This window comes from Bradysia coprophila, unplaced genomic scaffold (genome assembly GCF_014529535.1).
Source record: "Bradysia coprophila strain Holo2 unplaced genomic scaffold, BU_Bcop_v1 contig_732, whole genome shotgun sequence".
Taxonomy (NCBI): Eukaryota; Metazoa; Arthropoda; class Insecta; order Diptera; family Sciaridae; genus Bradysia; species Bradysia coprophila.
Genome location: NW_023503972.1, coordinates 4,442,880 through 4,459,824, shown reverse-complemented (window position 1 = coordinate 4,459,824; position 16,945 = coordinate 4,442,880). Strand labels below are relative to the sequence as shown.

The window sequence follows — 16,945 nt, the reverse complement described above, 5'->3', positions numbered from 1 at the left end:
AGGCTTTTTTGAATTTTTTTGGTTATTGATGAAAATGTGGAATAAGAGATCTGTTTTACAGCGATTGGTGAGCAGGTAGGTTCGGGAACATAGAAAATACCATAAGGAGTATGCTTGAGGTGTCTCAATGCAAGTTGCAACGTCCTTAGGATTTTTATATTTAACATGGAAAATTTACAAACCCCTCACGGGGAAAATGGGCTCCAAAACCCAAAAAACCAACAAAATTTTTTCTTGGTTTTTCGAAAGTCTACTGTTACTGTAGGGTAATTCCGGACATAAAGGGGTCGCAAAGTGACGTACTGATGTCAAAAATAGATTTATGAATGTGGCAGTAACGTTTTGGAACACTGTGCGTTGTATGGAGAACTTTTTCAAAAAGCCCTTCGTTGTCATTTATCCACTCAAAAATCAAAAGGCCTTTCGGGAATCGCCCGATCGCCCATAGGGCCAGTCCGGCACTGCGTTCGTGGCATCGCTACGATTTCCTAGATTACGGCGATTTCACAAATAACTGATCTACAATTGAACTGCCGTTCCATGAACTACAGCATGATTCTTCTAAGTTAGAGATTCTAACAACAAAATTGAAGAATTTCACTCCGTCCGAAATTAGGAATTGATTCGTTCTGTTCAACAAAAGGCGTGCCACAAAATATCCTCCCCACAGTTTTTGTTGATACTTATTATGTGTTGTTGCTTATAGTACAACGGTATATAACAATAGCCAGGTAGAGATGAAACCATATGACTTCGTATAGTTATCACACATAGAATTGGCTTATTGACAATAGAAAATAATTGAAAATCTACGAAAGAGAGCAAGAAAAATTCTTTCTAGCTATAAATAGCCAACATACAGACAGGGCTTATTTTTGGGAATTTTTATTCCGAAAATTTCAGATAAATTCCGAATAATTCCTGAAAGTTCCAGGAAAAAAATCGGAATTTTTTTGCAATTTTTTTTGCAATTTTTTAGAATTAAAATTCACAGAAGTGCTGAATGCCGACATAGAACATAATTTTATCGCAACGGTGGATTCCTCATTTATATTTGCATTTTCAAGCTGGAATATCCTGTATATATACGTATAGTGAACTGATATGACTATGAAACTCAATAATTAATTTGCGATAAATCTCGCCAGAAACGATGTCCATAAAAATCAATTCCGATTCCCTAATATTCATCATCATCATAACTATCATGGTATTTACATTCGCTATATTTACATATACCCATTTCACCGCATGACGTCAATCGAATGTAGTGTTATGATTTTGTAGACCTATGCGGATGTATATTTTTCGTTTAACATTTTATTTTTCTCTGTATAAACGAAGGACACAGAAGGAATCTAATAAAGGGAAAAAGAAATATGATTGGTCCGTTTGCACAACCAGGGATGAAAGGTTCAACGGTGAACTGAACAGTTTCGTTCGTGTCAATTTTATTGATCCGTTGTGAGACCGAGGTTAACAAACCATTTTAATGACATTAGTGGCGACATCGCGACATACATTTTATTTTTCTGCGAATTTCCATTTTTCATTTTATCGTAAGGTTGAGTGCGATATCCGTAACTACGTTGAATAACGAGAATGTCAGTACCTCTAGAGTTGTCCTACCTCCTCAAGCACTCTTCGCATCTTCGCATATAAATGATTTATAGCTCGACCATCTGAACCTTTCTCTCTCTATGTATAACTAACAAGGTTTTATAACTCATAAAGTGACCATCGTAATTATTATCAAAGGATCATAATTGTCGAGAAGTAGCACCTCTCGCAAAAAGAGAAGTAGCACCTCTCGCAAAAATCGTTTTTGAAGAAAACTGGTCCTGCAGAAACCATTACCATGGAAACTGTTGCTATGAAAATGAAAATGGATGTTTCACTCGATAAATTTTTCAACCGAGATTTCAACTGGCGGCAAACTTCACTCTTGTTGGAATGTTCTAAATGTTCCCCTCGGCACACAGAAACTATACATGGCCCTAGATGAACGGGACAAACCTTATGTATTCCAACACAGGCGTCCCACTAAATTTTGCCTTGTCCGAAATTCGGACATTTCGGACAATTTTATAAAAATTTCGGACATTTCCTGCAAATATTTCGGACAATTTTTTTACAATTTTTAATAAATCTTAAAAGAAAAAGTCTGTAAGTCCATCCCACTAAAAACCCCTGAGGTTTTATATGAGTTGATCAGGAAATACGTGAGTTGAAGTTCTCTAAACTAGAGAATTTTTTCGAAGTTTACTTTGATGTGACCTGCAGCTGTACTGATCAGAAACCTGAATAGAGATTCTGAAATATTTACGAATAAATCTAACCAGGTTTAAAACGGGATGGGTTTCTTCCTTAATACTTTCAGGCGAAACAGTTTTTACCGCATTGGTTCCGTTAGGTAGAGTTTCCATTCCTCAAATTTTATACGAACATTAAACTTGACACACTGACCTCTCAAACATCAGTCGCATGTATTTCATGGAAGCAATAATAGGGAGATTGCGATTTTTACTTTTCGTTACAAGTTAAAATTATAAGTTGACCCTTCATATACTTTGTATGGAGATGTTACTTATAATTTCTGCTCTCTACGTCAACATTTAAATTTTGATTCCAGATGTTCGATGCGCCGATGAGGCTTTGTAATTGATTTGAAGTAAATCTATCTGGAATTTATACATACTTTCCTACTCTTGCATTAAAAATTCGAAAGCATACTCGCATCTATTGATGTAATTGAAACTGTTCAGTTGTGCCCATACTGAATAAATGCTTTAAAAAGATATTGGAGTCAGCCAATATGTGATGCAGGGGAGTTAAAGCTTCTTATTGAAATATTTGATCGGATAAAAGCTTAATAACTACTTAATTAGGGACAAAGTATTGATGGAATGAAATTGCAATTAAAAGTACTATGAAGAGCGCCGCAGGCAATTTTTTTATTTAGGGGCTTTTATAGTTTCAATATTTAATTCTGATCAAATCTTAAAGAAAATTTCGGACATTTCGGACAATTTCGGACAAATGTGTGAAATTTCGGACATTTCGGACAAGTGGGACGCCTGTTCCAACAAGAGCGCACAGTTTGCAGCCGATACATAGATTTCCTATTTTTTTCCCCCAAGGAGATTTCAACGTTTTTCAGTTTAGGAAATATGGGACACTCGCTCCGCTCTGGTCGCAAAATATCCATCTTGTTGGAATTTCCTAATATATTCCAGAGGTGAACACAACGTTTTTCATGTGCAATGTGTGATTAACCTTATTTTATCCACTCAAAAGCCATTTTGCCATTGACATTTTCTTGACACTTTGTCTTTATTGTCAAAACAAGACCTTTTGAGAAGAGAAATGTAGGGTTATTACACCGCAAATAGATCTTTCAAAACGCAGGCGAGAAGATAATTATTTTCTCACCTCAGCTGAAGCGATTACTTTGAAAAACATTGTGTTTTGCCTTCGGGAAATAAGTTGGAAATTTCGTTTTTTTTTGTAACTTTTACCTCGGTGAACAAATTACTATTCTGACGCCAACACCGAAAGTAGTGTGTTACTTAAGTATGGTTTTCGATGCAAACAAGATCACAAGTCTCTGAAGGACTTTCTTATTTTTAATGATTCCCACACTCAATAAAAAAGTACTTCAGCACTTAACAACGGATGGTGATGGTTGTTGGTATCAGTGTGCACGTACAGTGTCGTTTCAGGAAAATCAGTTCCAAAACATTTCATCACTAAAATTGACGGAGCCAAAGCAAATGTCTGCTCAATAAAGATGGCTATTCCGTGGCAAAATACAAATTATAACGAGGAGGAAACAATGTTCTTACCTGGCGAATGTGATGCGCGATTGCAAAGCCAACAGAATAACTGTTCGGTAAAAATTTTATTTCAAATAAAATTGGTCCTGCACTTGAACATGCACTTTCTAAGCTATGGCCGCTGTTTCAGTTGGTCAATGTCAGAACCAAATTCGAATCCGATGCTGTTATAATACCCAATGGTATAGTCGCAGCTTTTAATTCATCTTTTACGCTCGGTGCTTCGGCTGATAGAACATTTTCGTGTTTCATCGTGTGTGTGGCTAAGGCTGTGTAGGTCATAAAGTCCATTTGGCAAAATTCGCATGTGTATGGCCTCTCTCCGCTGATCGGGACGTAAAGTTAGTCGAAACAATCAGAATTAGGAAATGGTAATCGTAATTTGGTACAGTGAGTAAATCTCTAAAATGTTTGATTTCAGTATATTTAGCTAATCCTTCTGTCACATCTTTTGACAGCTTTTTACGTTTTAGTACGTTTTCTCTCCCGGTAGCAAAAACCCAATCCCAGCAAAAAAAGAAACTATATCGAATGCCGCAAATGCATTTGAAAACGAACATTCGGTGAAATACTTTTTTATCACACCAAATGTTTATCATTTTATACAAATATGTTCATTAGACCCGTACGAAGTACTGGGGTCTTATGGGTTTACGCATACGTTTGTAACACGTCGAATTGGACTCCCTGAGTAAGGGGAAACCTATTGTGGTTGTCTAGAGATGCCAAATCCGCGAAAAAAAAAATGTCCGTCTGTCCGTCTGTCCGTCTGTCTGCACGATAACTTGAGTAAAACGCATCCGATTTTGAAAATTCTTTTTTTTCCCGTTTGGTAATGTCAAAAGACAGGCTAAGTTCGAAGATGAGTGATTTTGGATCGACCCCTCCCGAGCTGTGGCCCAATAAGTGCTTTACGGTTTTTCGAAGATATCTCCGGACATTTAAACGTTAAACTTGTAAGTGATACGTCAAATAAAAGGTATTTACAATACCGATCGACAAAAAAAAAGTTTATGGAAATCGGATGACCGACTCGTGAGTTAGACCCCTTGGTGTGGAACAGGCACAGGGCGGCAAGCAGTTTTTGCTTGTAGGTCGGCCACATTTGAACATATTTCGTCTGTTTTAGCTTTATTAGATAGGTATTGACCGTACCAATCAGGGAAAAAATTTTTTATGAAATTATGTTCTCCGGAGCGTGAGCTAGGTCTCTTGGAGTGAGCTCTTATCTGGCTACTCGGAAGTACAGTGAACGTGGTGTATTTTGACAATATCTCGAGTAAATTTTGACCGAATATCATGAATTTTTTTTTGTTTGAAAGGTATTAACGAATGTAAAGCGTCGGTACTATTTCCGGTCTCCTAACAAAATGGCTGCCGGCGGCCATATTGGATTTTAGTAAAATAGAAATATCTTGGGAAAAATGATACTTAGAGAGTTTCTGTTAACATGGAAATAATGTGTTAAGTGTGAGGGGTTTCAGGGATTCCATATACGGACATCTATATATACCTATATACAGCTATATTGAGCTATATACAGGCATATAGAGCTATATAATAGCATATTCCTCTGTGAAATGTTTATTTATAGTGAAATATAGTTAAATATGGCGGTATATAGCTGTTTAAATAGGAATTTATGAAATTTGTCTTCGTACGGGGCTGTCTATATTGCCTCCGGCAATTTAGTTGTATATGATAACAAGGCAAAGAGTGGATAGTGTAAGTGATTTTAAAGGGAGAATAGTTTTTCAGCAGAGAAGAAAATGAAGTAAGAGAAATGAAGAGTTTCACATTAAAGGCTTTTGATACGAATAGGTGTTTCGTACGGGTCGGCGTTAGCTATGTTTATCTATATTTTTGCATGACAAAATTAGGTTTTTTTTTCACCGATGTTATTATAAAGATGAACATATTTGTATAAAATGATAAACATTTGGTGTGATAAAAAAGTATTTCACCGAATGTTTGTTTTCAAATGCATTTGCGGCATTCGATATAGTTTCTTTTTTTGCTGGGATTGGGTTTTTGCTACTGGGAGAGAAAACGTACTAAAACGTAAAAAGCTGTCAAAAGATGTGACAGAAGGATTAGCTTAATATACTGAAATCAAACATTTTAGAGATTTACTCACTGTATACTCACGTGTGTATCCGGCAGTGAGCTCGTAACGCTTTCGGTAGCCTGAACATTTTCATGCAGTATGTGCACTGGTGATTTTTCTCATGCGTATGCCGCAGTCGATGGATGTTCCGATCGCCGGATTGGGCAAACGTTTTCGGGCAGTATTCGCACGTATAAGGTTTCTTCTTCAAATGGACGCCGTTGATATGAATTCGCAAATGTTCGGCACGTTTAAACGAATTTCCGCACTGCGAACAAACGTGCTTGCGTTCCTCATTGTGGATTTTCATATGGGACGACAACGACGACGGCAATTTGAATCCTTTGTTGCACAGTGAACAACAGTACGGATAGATTCGACCGTCACTGGACGGCTTCGGTGGTGGTTCCTTTTTACTTAACGACGGACCGCCATGTGCCGAATGGCGATGGTATTTGAGCTGTTGAGCCTGCACGAAAGCTCGATCACACGAATCGCATTTGAAGGGACGTTCGCCTGAAATTCGAACAAAACAAAAATGAGAAAAATTCTGTCCGCACCCAAGTCATCGAAAATATACCAACCGGTGTGGGTGCGCAGATGAACCGTGAGCGATGACTTTTGAATGAAATCCTTGCCGCAATGCTCGCACTGATAGGGTCGAACCCCTGAATGCTGTTTCATATGCATAACAAATGATCCGCGCTGAATGAAATCTAAGGGGCAAAAATTTGTGCTTGATATCGTCGATAAAGTGTAATTCTGTTAGGCTTTACCTTTGCCACAGACTGAACACACATACGGTCGCAATCCCGAATGAATTCTGAGATGGAGCTTAAAGTTGCATTCTTGTTTGAAGTCTGAAAGTGAAGGAAGGGTGCGATGTGAATACAAAAATTAACTCTAACGTCTTTTAATGGGCTCTGGTGTTTCACCCGTCGTACGCTTAGTCAACAACAAAATTCTGTTCACAATTAGATCTGGAACTATAACTAAGTTTGCTTACACCACTATTGATCGGTCGTTACCACTGCATGCTGTAAGAGGCAAATTTTGAAGAGAATTCTGTTGTTTTGTATTGGTATTCACTGTTATCGAAACCATGATACAGCAGCCATACATGGACCAATACCTATCTCGCTGAAAAATGCGTCAGATTTCGATCCCCTCAACAAATTGGAGTTTCATACTTAAGTAACCGTTATTTACTTGAAAAGGGATAAAAAGGTGAAAAGTCCAGTTTCCGTGCGAAGTCACACGAAAACGTGACTTTTCATTTTTTCTTTTATCCCGAGTTTTAGACCCGTGGGAAATCAAAAGCATGTGAATGTCCTTGACACAACATCTACTTGAGCCTACTTCTGGACAAGGATTGAAGAAAATGTATCTGAGGGACTCTTTTGAAAAACAGCCTACCGAAATCGGACGCATTTTCCAGTGGACCTTTCTATATGTGGCTATAAAGGTATTTGACCCTAGAAGCCAAAACCACCTTCAAAAACATAGCTAACGCCGACCCGTACGAAACACCTATTCGTATCAAAAGCCTTTAATGTGAAACTCTTCATTTCTCTTACTTCATTTTCTTCTCTGCTGAAAAACTATTCTCCCTTTAAAATCACTTACATTATCCACTCTTTGCCTTGTTACCATATACAACTAAATTGCCGGAGGCAATATAGACAGCCCCGTACGAAGACAAATTTCATAAATTCCTATTTAAACAGCTATATACCGCTATATTTACCTATATTTCACTGTAAATAAACATTTCACAGAGGAATATGCTATTATATAGCTCTATATGCCTGTATATAGCTCAATATAGCTGTATATAGGTATATATAGATGTCCGTATATGGAATCCCTGAAACCCCACACACTTAACACATTATTTCCATGTTAACAGAAACTCTCTAAGTATCATTTTTCCCACTTTATATCACTTTTACTAAAATCCAATATGGCCGCCGGCAGCCATTTTGTTAGGAGACCGGAAATAGTACCGACGCTTTACATTCGTTAATACCTTTCAAACAAAAAAAAATTCATGAAATTCGGTCAAAATTTACTCGAGATATTCTCAAAATACACCACGTTCACTGTACTTCCGAGTAGCCAGATAAGAGCTCACTCCAAGAGACCTAGCTCACGCTCCGGAGAACATAATTTCATAAACTTTTTTTTCCCTGATTGGTACGGTCAATACCTATCTAATAAAGCTAAAACGAACGAAATATTTTCAAATTTGGCCGACCTACAAGCAAAAACTGCTTGCCGCCCTGTGCCTGTTCCACACCAAGGGGTCTAACTCACGAGTCGGTCATCCGATTTCCATAAACTTTTTTTTTGTCGATCGGTATTGTAAATACCTTTTATTTGACGTATCACTTACAAGTTTAACGTTTAAATGTCCGGAGATATCTTCGAAAAACCGTAAAGCACTTATTGGGCCACAGCTCGGGAGGGGTCGATCCAAAATCACTCATCTTCGAACTTAGCCTGTCTTTTGACATTACCAAACGGGAAAAAAAAGAATTTTCAAAATCGGATGTGTTTTACTTAAGTTATCGTGCAGACAGACAGACGGACAGACGGACAGACAGACGGACGGACAGACGGACATTTTTTTTTTCGCTGATTTGGCATCTCTAGACAACCACAATAGGTTTCCCCTTACTCAGGGAGTCCAATTCGACGTGTTTCAAACGTATGCGTAAACCTATAAGACCCCAGTACTTCGTACGGGTCTAAAAATTCTTCGAAGTTTGTGTGGCTGGTGAAAGGTGATCAAAAATCGAAAACTTGCACGTTTCTTACAAAAATTTCTCCAGTTACACGAGCTGTACAAGGTCGTGTGGGGTGTCATTAGAAAGGTAATCACATGTACTATTGAGCCGAATAGGGACTTATTGGTTTTAAAATTCATCCACACTGAAGTATGTGCAGTTGAAGTTTTCAACCGAAGACTTACACTGTTCGTACTGAAATTTCTCGAGGTACACAAAACGTGTATGGTGTCATTTGAAAGGTAATTTAATTTGCCAAATAGGGTCTTATGTGGTTTCTAATGACACCCCACACGACCCTGCAGGCGCGCCGAGTTTGATTTTGGTCGTATGGGGCATGGAGAAAATTTTAATATGAATTAATTTGTGATAACAAACCCTCACCGGCTTAAAAAACTATTAAAAAATGGTTTTCACCTTCTTCAAAAGGGAAAGGAATTGCGAGCGGAGCGAGCGTTTTTTTTTAATTCTGACTTTTGATGGATGGTGCAAAAATAGGAAACAGCAGAACTCTTAAAGTATGAGAAATGAAGAGTTTCACATTAAAGGCTTTCATTCTTCATTCGACCGTTCGAGTGAACAGACGTATTTTTATTTTGCTCTTAATAAAAATATAAACAGTTCAAACAGAAATTTAAAAAAAATTAAATTCAGTAATGATTTCTTACTAATGAATGACTAATCAAGTCATCAACACTTCATTAATTACATATATTTCATTGTGATTCACGTGTAATATGAGTAAGAGTGACAACCTATTTAATTATGACTAACCAAGTCATTGACATTTCCTTGTACTACGTTGCATACTTGTGATTCAATTGTAATACGAGTAAAAGTGACAATTTAGTGAAAAAAGAAACATTTAAAATAAAAACAATCAATTATCTGTATAGAATAAAGAAATGATTCATATTAACTGCGCAATAAATAGTGTTCATATGCAACATAGTTTAGTGTCAATAACATTGTGAATCATAAATAATTAAATTAAAATGTTTGGCTCATCGCCAAAAAATGAACCCAGTGTTAAAATTAAGCAATCAGAATATGATCTGCTAATACAAAACAATAATTTAGCTCAAAAACTTTGTGCTGAAAATGACGAGCTAAAGAAAAAGATAGCTGAGCTAGAAAATTCACTACAAAAAGCTATAACGGATCATTTAAAATCTGGAGATGACGGAAAACAAATCGTCTATACCACAGATGAAAGTGATTTGGAAAAAGAAATTGATCCATTTAAAACTCAATCAGTTAAAAGAAGACGCAAAAACAACAACCAAAAAAATTCATCCACCAAAGAAAAATCACCGAAATTAACGGAATCAAACCAGAAAAATCCGCCATTGCCGCCACCTTTTAATGTAAGCAATGTAACCGATTTTAACAAATTCAGCAAAAAAATTTTGGAAATGGCTACAACAGCACAGTTCAAATCAGTCGCCAGCAATGACGTAAAAGTCACTCTGCAAAACGAAGAAGACTACAGGAAAGTCAAAAAATTCATTGAGAATCAAAGTTCCGAAGAAAGTGAATTCAAAGGTATTGAATATTATACATACCAGTTAAAAAGTGAAAAAAGCTTTCGTGCAGTCATTAGAGGATTACATCCATCGTGTGATGTAAAAGAAATAACAGATGATTTAATTGAGTTAGGCCACGAGCCTACTAAAATCACAAACATAGTTAAAAAAACCAAAGGCAAAGACGGAACTACAGAGGAAAAAAAATTTCCTCTATTCCTAATTGAATTGAAACAAAAAGAAAACAATAAAGAGATTTTTGCTGTTAAAAACATTCTACACTGTAAGATAACAGTAGAACCTCCCAAACAAATAAAATCCATCCCTCAGTGCATAAACTGCCAGCAACTAGGACATACAAAAAATTTTTGTACGAGAAATCCAGTTTGCGTCAAATGTGCCGGAAAACATGCTACAAGCGCCTGTACGAAGAGACCAAACGTAACTCCGAAATGTGCCCTTTGCCAAAATGAAGGACACACAGCAAATTATAAAGGTTGCCCAACATATCAGAAAAAAATCAAAAATCAAAACCAAACCAAGTCGGTAGTAAACCGGCTCAGTGAAAAAAACTTAGAAGTTACAACAAAATACAAGGAAGTCAAAAAAGGACTAACTTTCGCGCAAGTCACAAAAAATTTGGAAAATAAAGAAAATAAAATATCAAACAAAATTGAAAACTCTGAAACGAACGAGCCGTCAAACGCAGATATACTGTCATTGCTCACACAACTAAAAACCAATATTGACCTAAGTATTGGACTTTTGTCAAACCGATTGGCAAAGTTGGAAAACAAACCGACTGCCCAAAAAACTAAAGTCAACAAAAACAAAAAATGATAAGCAAGTTCCTGCGCATCATGAACTGGAACGCAAATGGGCTCAACGCTAGGGCTCAAGAGTTGGAAATTTTCCTACGAATAAACAACATAGATATTGCTTTTATATCTGAAACACATTTCACCGAAAAAAGTCACATAACAATTAAAGGTTTTGAAGTCCACTGGACAAATCATCCGAACGAAAGAGCCAGGGGAGGCTCAGCGATAATCATTAAAAAAAATATAAAATATCATACACAAAACAGCATACAGAAAGAGTTTATACAAGCGACTGTAATTACAATTCAGTTCAACAATCAAGATGTAAATATAGCTGCCGCATATTGCCCACCAAAATCTACTCCAATATATTCAGAATGGATGGAAATCTTCGGAATATTGGGCCAAAGGTTCATCATTGGAGGTGACTTCAACACGAAACACACAGCATGGGGAGCGAGGCTGATAACTCCGGTTAAAGGCAACGGTCTTCTAAACGCAATCAAAAAAGAAAACTGTAGTTACCACTCCGGCCGTAAGCCAACGTACTGGCCTACAGACCAGAAAAAGGTACCAGATCTATTGGATTTCTTCATTTCAAGAGGAATATCACACAACAACATGGAAGTAGTAAACATGGTGGACCTGACATCAGATCATACACCAGTGATTCTTAATCTCAATGCTACAGTCATACTAAAAAAGAAAAAAGAAAATCTAACTAACAAATGCACCGACTGGGAACTCTTCAGAAATTTAGTTGAAGAGTCAATCAACCTCAACGCTAGCCTGAAATCAAAACAGGAGCTTGATCTACAAACGGAAAATTTTATCAATCTTCTGCAAATTGCGGCAAGAACAGCAACTCCGGAACCAAAAGAAAAACTTATTCACGAAATCAATTATCCAGCCGAAATAAGAGAGCTTATCAAGGAAAGGAGAAAAGCGAGAAGACTTTGGCATAGGAGCAGAAACCAAAGTGACAAAAGAATCTTCAACAATATTAGTAACAGAGTTAATAAAGTTACAAAGCAGTATAGACAAGAAAGTTTTGAAAACTACCTAAGCAATTTAAGTTCGAGTAAAGATAGAGACTACTCTCTATGGAAAGCGACGAGACGATTCAAACGCCCATGCGTCCAAATCCCTCCCATAAAAGACTCCAGAGGTATTTGGTTACGAAAGGATACTGAAAAAACGGAATTCTTTGCAAAACATCTTGCAGAAGTCTTTCAACCTCACAATGACATACAATCAAATGTAGACACAACACCAACCTACCGACCTGACAAAAAGTTCAAAAAATTCACTCCATATGAAATTGCAACAGAAATAGATAAACTAAACAAGAAAAAGGCTCCAGGTATAGATGAATTAGCACCAGGAGTATTGAAAGAACTGCCAGCACATGCGGTGTACATGATTACATATCTGTTCAATGCATGCCTTAAATTCAAATATGTACCAAAAAGCTTCAAAATTGCGCAAGTAATTATGCTAAGAAAACCAGATAAACCGCCAGAAAAAGTAACCTCGTACAGGCCGATCTCACTGCTACCCACAATCTCAAAAATATTCGAGAAGTTGCTGATAAAACGACTAAAACCTTTGGTGAAAATCCCCGATTTTCAATTCGGTTTTAGAAACAACCATTCAACAATTGAACAAATTCATAGACTCACTACTAAAATTGAGAGTGCATTCGAAAAAAAGGAGTACTGCCCGGCAGCATTCCTGGATGTATCACAGGCATTTGATAAAGTGTGGCACGAAGGACTCACATATAAAATGAGTACACTCTTTCCAGGCAACTACTGTCAACTGCTTGAATCATACCTATCGGAGAGAACGTTCAGAGTAAAGGACGAAGAAACCTATTCAAACTTCTATCCAATACTAGCAGGAGTACCACAAGGAAGTGTATTGGCACCTTTCTTATACACTATATATACTGCTGACATACCTGTAACCACAAACTCTTTCATTGGAACCTTCGCAGACGACACAGCGATCATGGCAACAGATACATCGCAGTCGGAGGCAGTTAAACATTTACAAAATGCTTTGGATAAAATAAATCAGTGGACCATCGATTGGAAAATAAAACTCAATGAGTCAAAATCTAATCACGTCACTTTCGCATTGCGTCACATAAACAGCAATCTCCGCATTTACCTCAATGGGATTCCCATTCCGCAGGCAGAGTCAGCTAAATATCTAGGATTAAACCTGGACAACAAACTAAACTGGAAACATCATGTGAAGCAAAAAGCTGAGCAAATCAAACACAAAACGAGACAAATGTACTGGTTAGTCGGATACAACTCTAAACTTAACCTGTATTGTAAAAGATTGATTTACAAATCAATTTTCGCACCTATCTGGATGTACGGCTCTACTCTTTGGGGCTGTGCTAAAAAATCAAACACAGATATCATCCAAACAAGTCAAAACAACTTTCTTCGCATGATCACCAACGCATATCGTTACGTGACAAACAAAGAAATTCACAAAGATTTAAAAATACAATGGGTTGCCGATGTAATTCGGGAAAACGCCATCAAACACGAAAAAAGACTGCTTCACCACACCAACGTAGAAGCCATCTTATTACTAGATATAACAAATGAAATAAGGAGGCTGAAACGTGTTAAACCCCACGAACTGACATGAAGGATGAAAACAGCACACCGCATAGGGACTCGACCATTGGGTCGTAAAACCCACACAAGTCTTACTTTCTTCTAATTACGCAAGTAAAAGGAAGATAGTACAACTCAACCCTAGTAATAAATTAACAAATAGTTAAGATTGTACTATTCATACCAATAAAGGTGTTTTTGAAAAAAAAAAAAAAATTAAAGGCTTTTGATACGAATAGGTGTTTCGTACGGGTCGGCGTTAGCTATGTTTTTTCAATAAATTCAAAAATACGTCGAGAAAAAGGTGGCTCTAGAAGTTGAAGTTCAAGTCATATAATTTTAGGAAAACCTAAAGTTTTTATAATTTTTTTTTCGTGAGCCTGTCAAGTTTAGATTTAACATGAATACTGTATTCGCGTATCAGATCAATTGACACCGTAACTGGGCCTTACAAATTGAATTTTAGGTGAACGAGTGGTCGAACTAGCGCCTCTTCATATGAAATTGGGTGCGAATTGACACATTCCAGTTTCAAATTATTCATGCTCTTTGGGTTGGGGTCCAGGTACTTTCAGATCAGTTGAACTTCACCTGATCCGGGCTTTTGACGCTCTATTTCTTTATACCAAATCTAAAGGCTTGATCAACGGAAGTGACGAAATTTGATTTTTTTTCATGGTTTTCGCATATGTCGAGACATAGGGAAATTCTTTTTAATATGGCAGTGACAGTGATCACTACTTTCATACTTTCACTTTCCGAAGGTTTTCTTTGCAGGACATGTTTAAAATCTATGTGAAATATGAGAAATCAAAGAAAAGTTAAAATTCACTGGGTGTTCTAACTCGATTTCAGTAAGCACGCAGCGTAAACCATTTAGCGGAAGTATTGATTCTCCGTAAAAAATCTGGAATGAAATTTTAAACGCCAGCAAAACTGCAAAGAATCTTAGGAGATCTTCTTTCCTACTAAATTATCTTACATCCCATGATCCACCTACTGCTGACACTCTTTCAAAATCTCGCTATAAAACCTACTTCCTCTAGTCCTTACCTTTTCCACAAATGTTACATAGAAACGGCCTGAAAGTTAAACAAAATGTTCCATTAACATCAAAGAACAACTGATGTGATGAGTATCGTCATACCGAACATTTGTGTGGATTCGTTCATGATTGGCCAAATGATGATGCTGCAGGAACGACTTGTCACAGTACTTGCATTTGTACTCTAAAAATAAGCAGAAAATTTGAAAATCTCCATTGGAAGCATGGGCTGCCCCAGTACCAACTCACTTTTATTTTCGTCATGCGACTTCAGATGATACTCGAACTTTGTTGTGTTGAAGAATTTCATCGAACAGTGTGGACAATCGTGTTCGTTCCGTGTATGCACGGACTTTTTGTGCTTGTTCAAATAAACTTTGCTTTTGAATCCCTGCCCACAGTCGCTACATTTGTACGTGTCATCTGGAAGCACCTCACACCTTTACAAACGAACCGATCGACAAATCGAATCGAAATTGCCTTACCTTTGTTATGCGATTGCAGATGAGTGTTGCGGTTCGAGACACTTTGAAAAGTTTTTTTGCATATCGGACACATGTGGGGTCGATGCGGTGGATGGACTTTCTCCAGATGTATCTCCAGATCGCCGATGCTCGAAAATGTCTCTTTGCAGAATCGACACTGAGGATTCTGGAAATGTGGTTGGTGATGAAATCATATGGCTTCCAATTGAGCGTTTCTGTTGGTCGTCTTACCTCCTCTTTCACACAACCTCCGTCGTTGACATGATTTTGCAGATTCTTTGATTTCGAAAATCTCTTCCCACATTTGTTGCACACAAATACGCAGTGCCTACCCTTTCCGCTATCACTTACTTTATCACCACTGTCAGTCTTGTTCTTGTGCGACATCAGATGCCTTAACAAGTGAGCTTTTCGTTTGTAGATTTTTCCGCAGATGCTGCACTCGATATTGTCGGAATCATCGTGCGTACTGTCACTAGACATACAACTGCTAGTTTCATCAACGTTTTCTGTATCTTCGCCAACCAGTTCGCTGTCACCTGAACAATTTTCCTTCGATTCGTCGGTGCATTCGATTTCACCAGTTACTATTGATTCATCGACAGCTACCACCTGAAAGCAATTTCCATCAATTTAGTTGATGACCTTGACGACGAGTTCATTTGTAGCGGACCTCGATTTTCATCTCGTATTCGACATTATCTTCGACGTTGTCGATGTTCAGGAATTCAAAGTCTGAGAAATTTGATTCGCTCAGATCGGCAATCAGTTTAATTGGTACGGTCGCGGATGTGGTCGATTCACTTGCGGGTTTGAAGAATTTTTCAAGAACATCCTGAGATCGTTCGCAATTCGTACGGAATGCACGAATATTCAACAGATTTTTCAAACATTCATCACATATTTGCTGTGGAAGTCCATCATTTTGGGCCAGCTAAAATGAGAATTTAAGCAACATTGGCGTGAGCGGTGTACGTGTTGTCACACCTTTAATTTCAAGAAATTGAACTCATTTAGGATCGCTTCCGGAGTGTCATCACGGTCTGTAAATATTGGAATCGATTGCATCCCGTGGAGCTGGTCGATGTTCAGCAAACACAATCGGCATGTTTCATGTAGAATAAATGTTGTTTCTGAATTATCAACGGCCATGCTTGAGATACCAAATTCAGTTTGTTCGTTTGCTCATTTCAGATTCAGTTTATGTTTGGTCGATTCACTCAAAATTCGAGAATAATTTTCATTCTTTCGATGTTTCTTTTCTGGGGACAAACGAAAACATGTCAAACTTTTGTTTGACAGTTCAACATTTGCATCCAGTTCGATAATGCATTTTTTATGGTTTAATGTGTTCGTTTGATGGGATTATAGCAAATAATGCAACGCAAAAGGGGCGCACGATTAAAAAAAAAGGAAAAAATATACCGACTGGTAGATGCCAAGCCTATCACCGTTATTTCTACAAATCGTTTTTGTCCGTATAGGTCTGTTCCAAGGCCATACGAATTGTCAAATTACTGTCAAATTTCATCCATAGAGACATAACCTCATCAATATTTGTATGAAAACCGAGCTCTGTGGATGAAATCGTGTTCGTTCGGCCAGTCAAAGTTCGTGTTTACAGTTACTTGGAACAAACCTATAGGCTACTTCGCGAGGGAATAAACGCACTCACTTGCTGTGGGGATAAACAA

General features: G+C 37.6%; 1 protein-coding gene across 2 annotated transcripts; it reads right to left on the bottom strand.

The window, feature by feature from the left end:
• Positions 1 to 3,882: 3,882 nt before the first annotated feature.
• Positions 3,883 to 16,561, bottom strand: LOC119084257 (zinc finger protein 260-like). Of its 2 annotated transcripts, XM_037194162.1 has the most exons (11): positions 16,239 to 16,561; positions 15,925 to 16,185; positions 15,483 to 15,863; positions 15,252 to 15,417; positions 15,016 to 15,189; positions 14,869 to 14,950; positions 14,775 to 14,803; positions 6,720 to 6,803; positions 6,528 to 6,659; positions 5,985 to 6,459; positions 3,883 to 4,161 (listed from the first exon to the last, which is right to left on the bottom strand). In XM_037194162.1, exons 1-11 carry the CDS (start codon positions 16,401 to 16,403, stop codon positions 3,963 to 3,965), a joined length of 2,148 nt encoding a protein of 715 aa, XP_037050057.1. In that variant the 5' UTR covers positions 16,404 to 16,561; the 3' UTR covers positions 3,883 to 3,962. The 2 variants fall into 2 exon arrangements, with proteins under 2 accessions (XP_037050057.1, XP_037050058.1); XM_037194163.1 differs by lacking the exons at positions 14,775 to 14,803; positions 14,869 to 14,950; positions 15,016 to 15,189.
• Positions 16,562 to 16,945: the final 384 nt, after the last annotated feature.

Coding starts and splice junctions, on each gene's coding strand:
- LOC119084257 (XM_037194162.1), bottom strand. CDS start 16,403: ATGGCCGTTGATAATTCAGAAACAACATTTATTCTACATGAAACATGC. Junction 15,864..15,924: donor AATACGAGATGAAAATCGAG/GTCCGCTACAAA, acceptor AATTGCTTTCAG/GTGGTAGCTGTCGATGAATC. Junction 6,460..6,527: donor TCATCTGCGCACCCACACCG/GTTGGTATATTT, acceptor TTCGAATTTCAG/GCGAACGTCCCTTCAAATGC.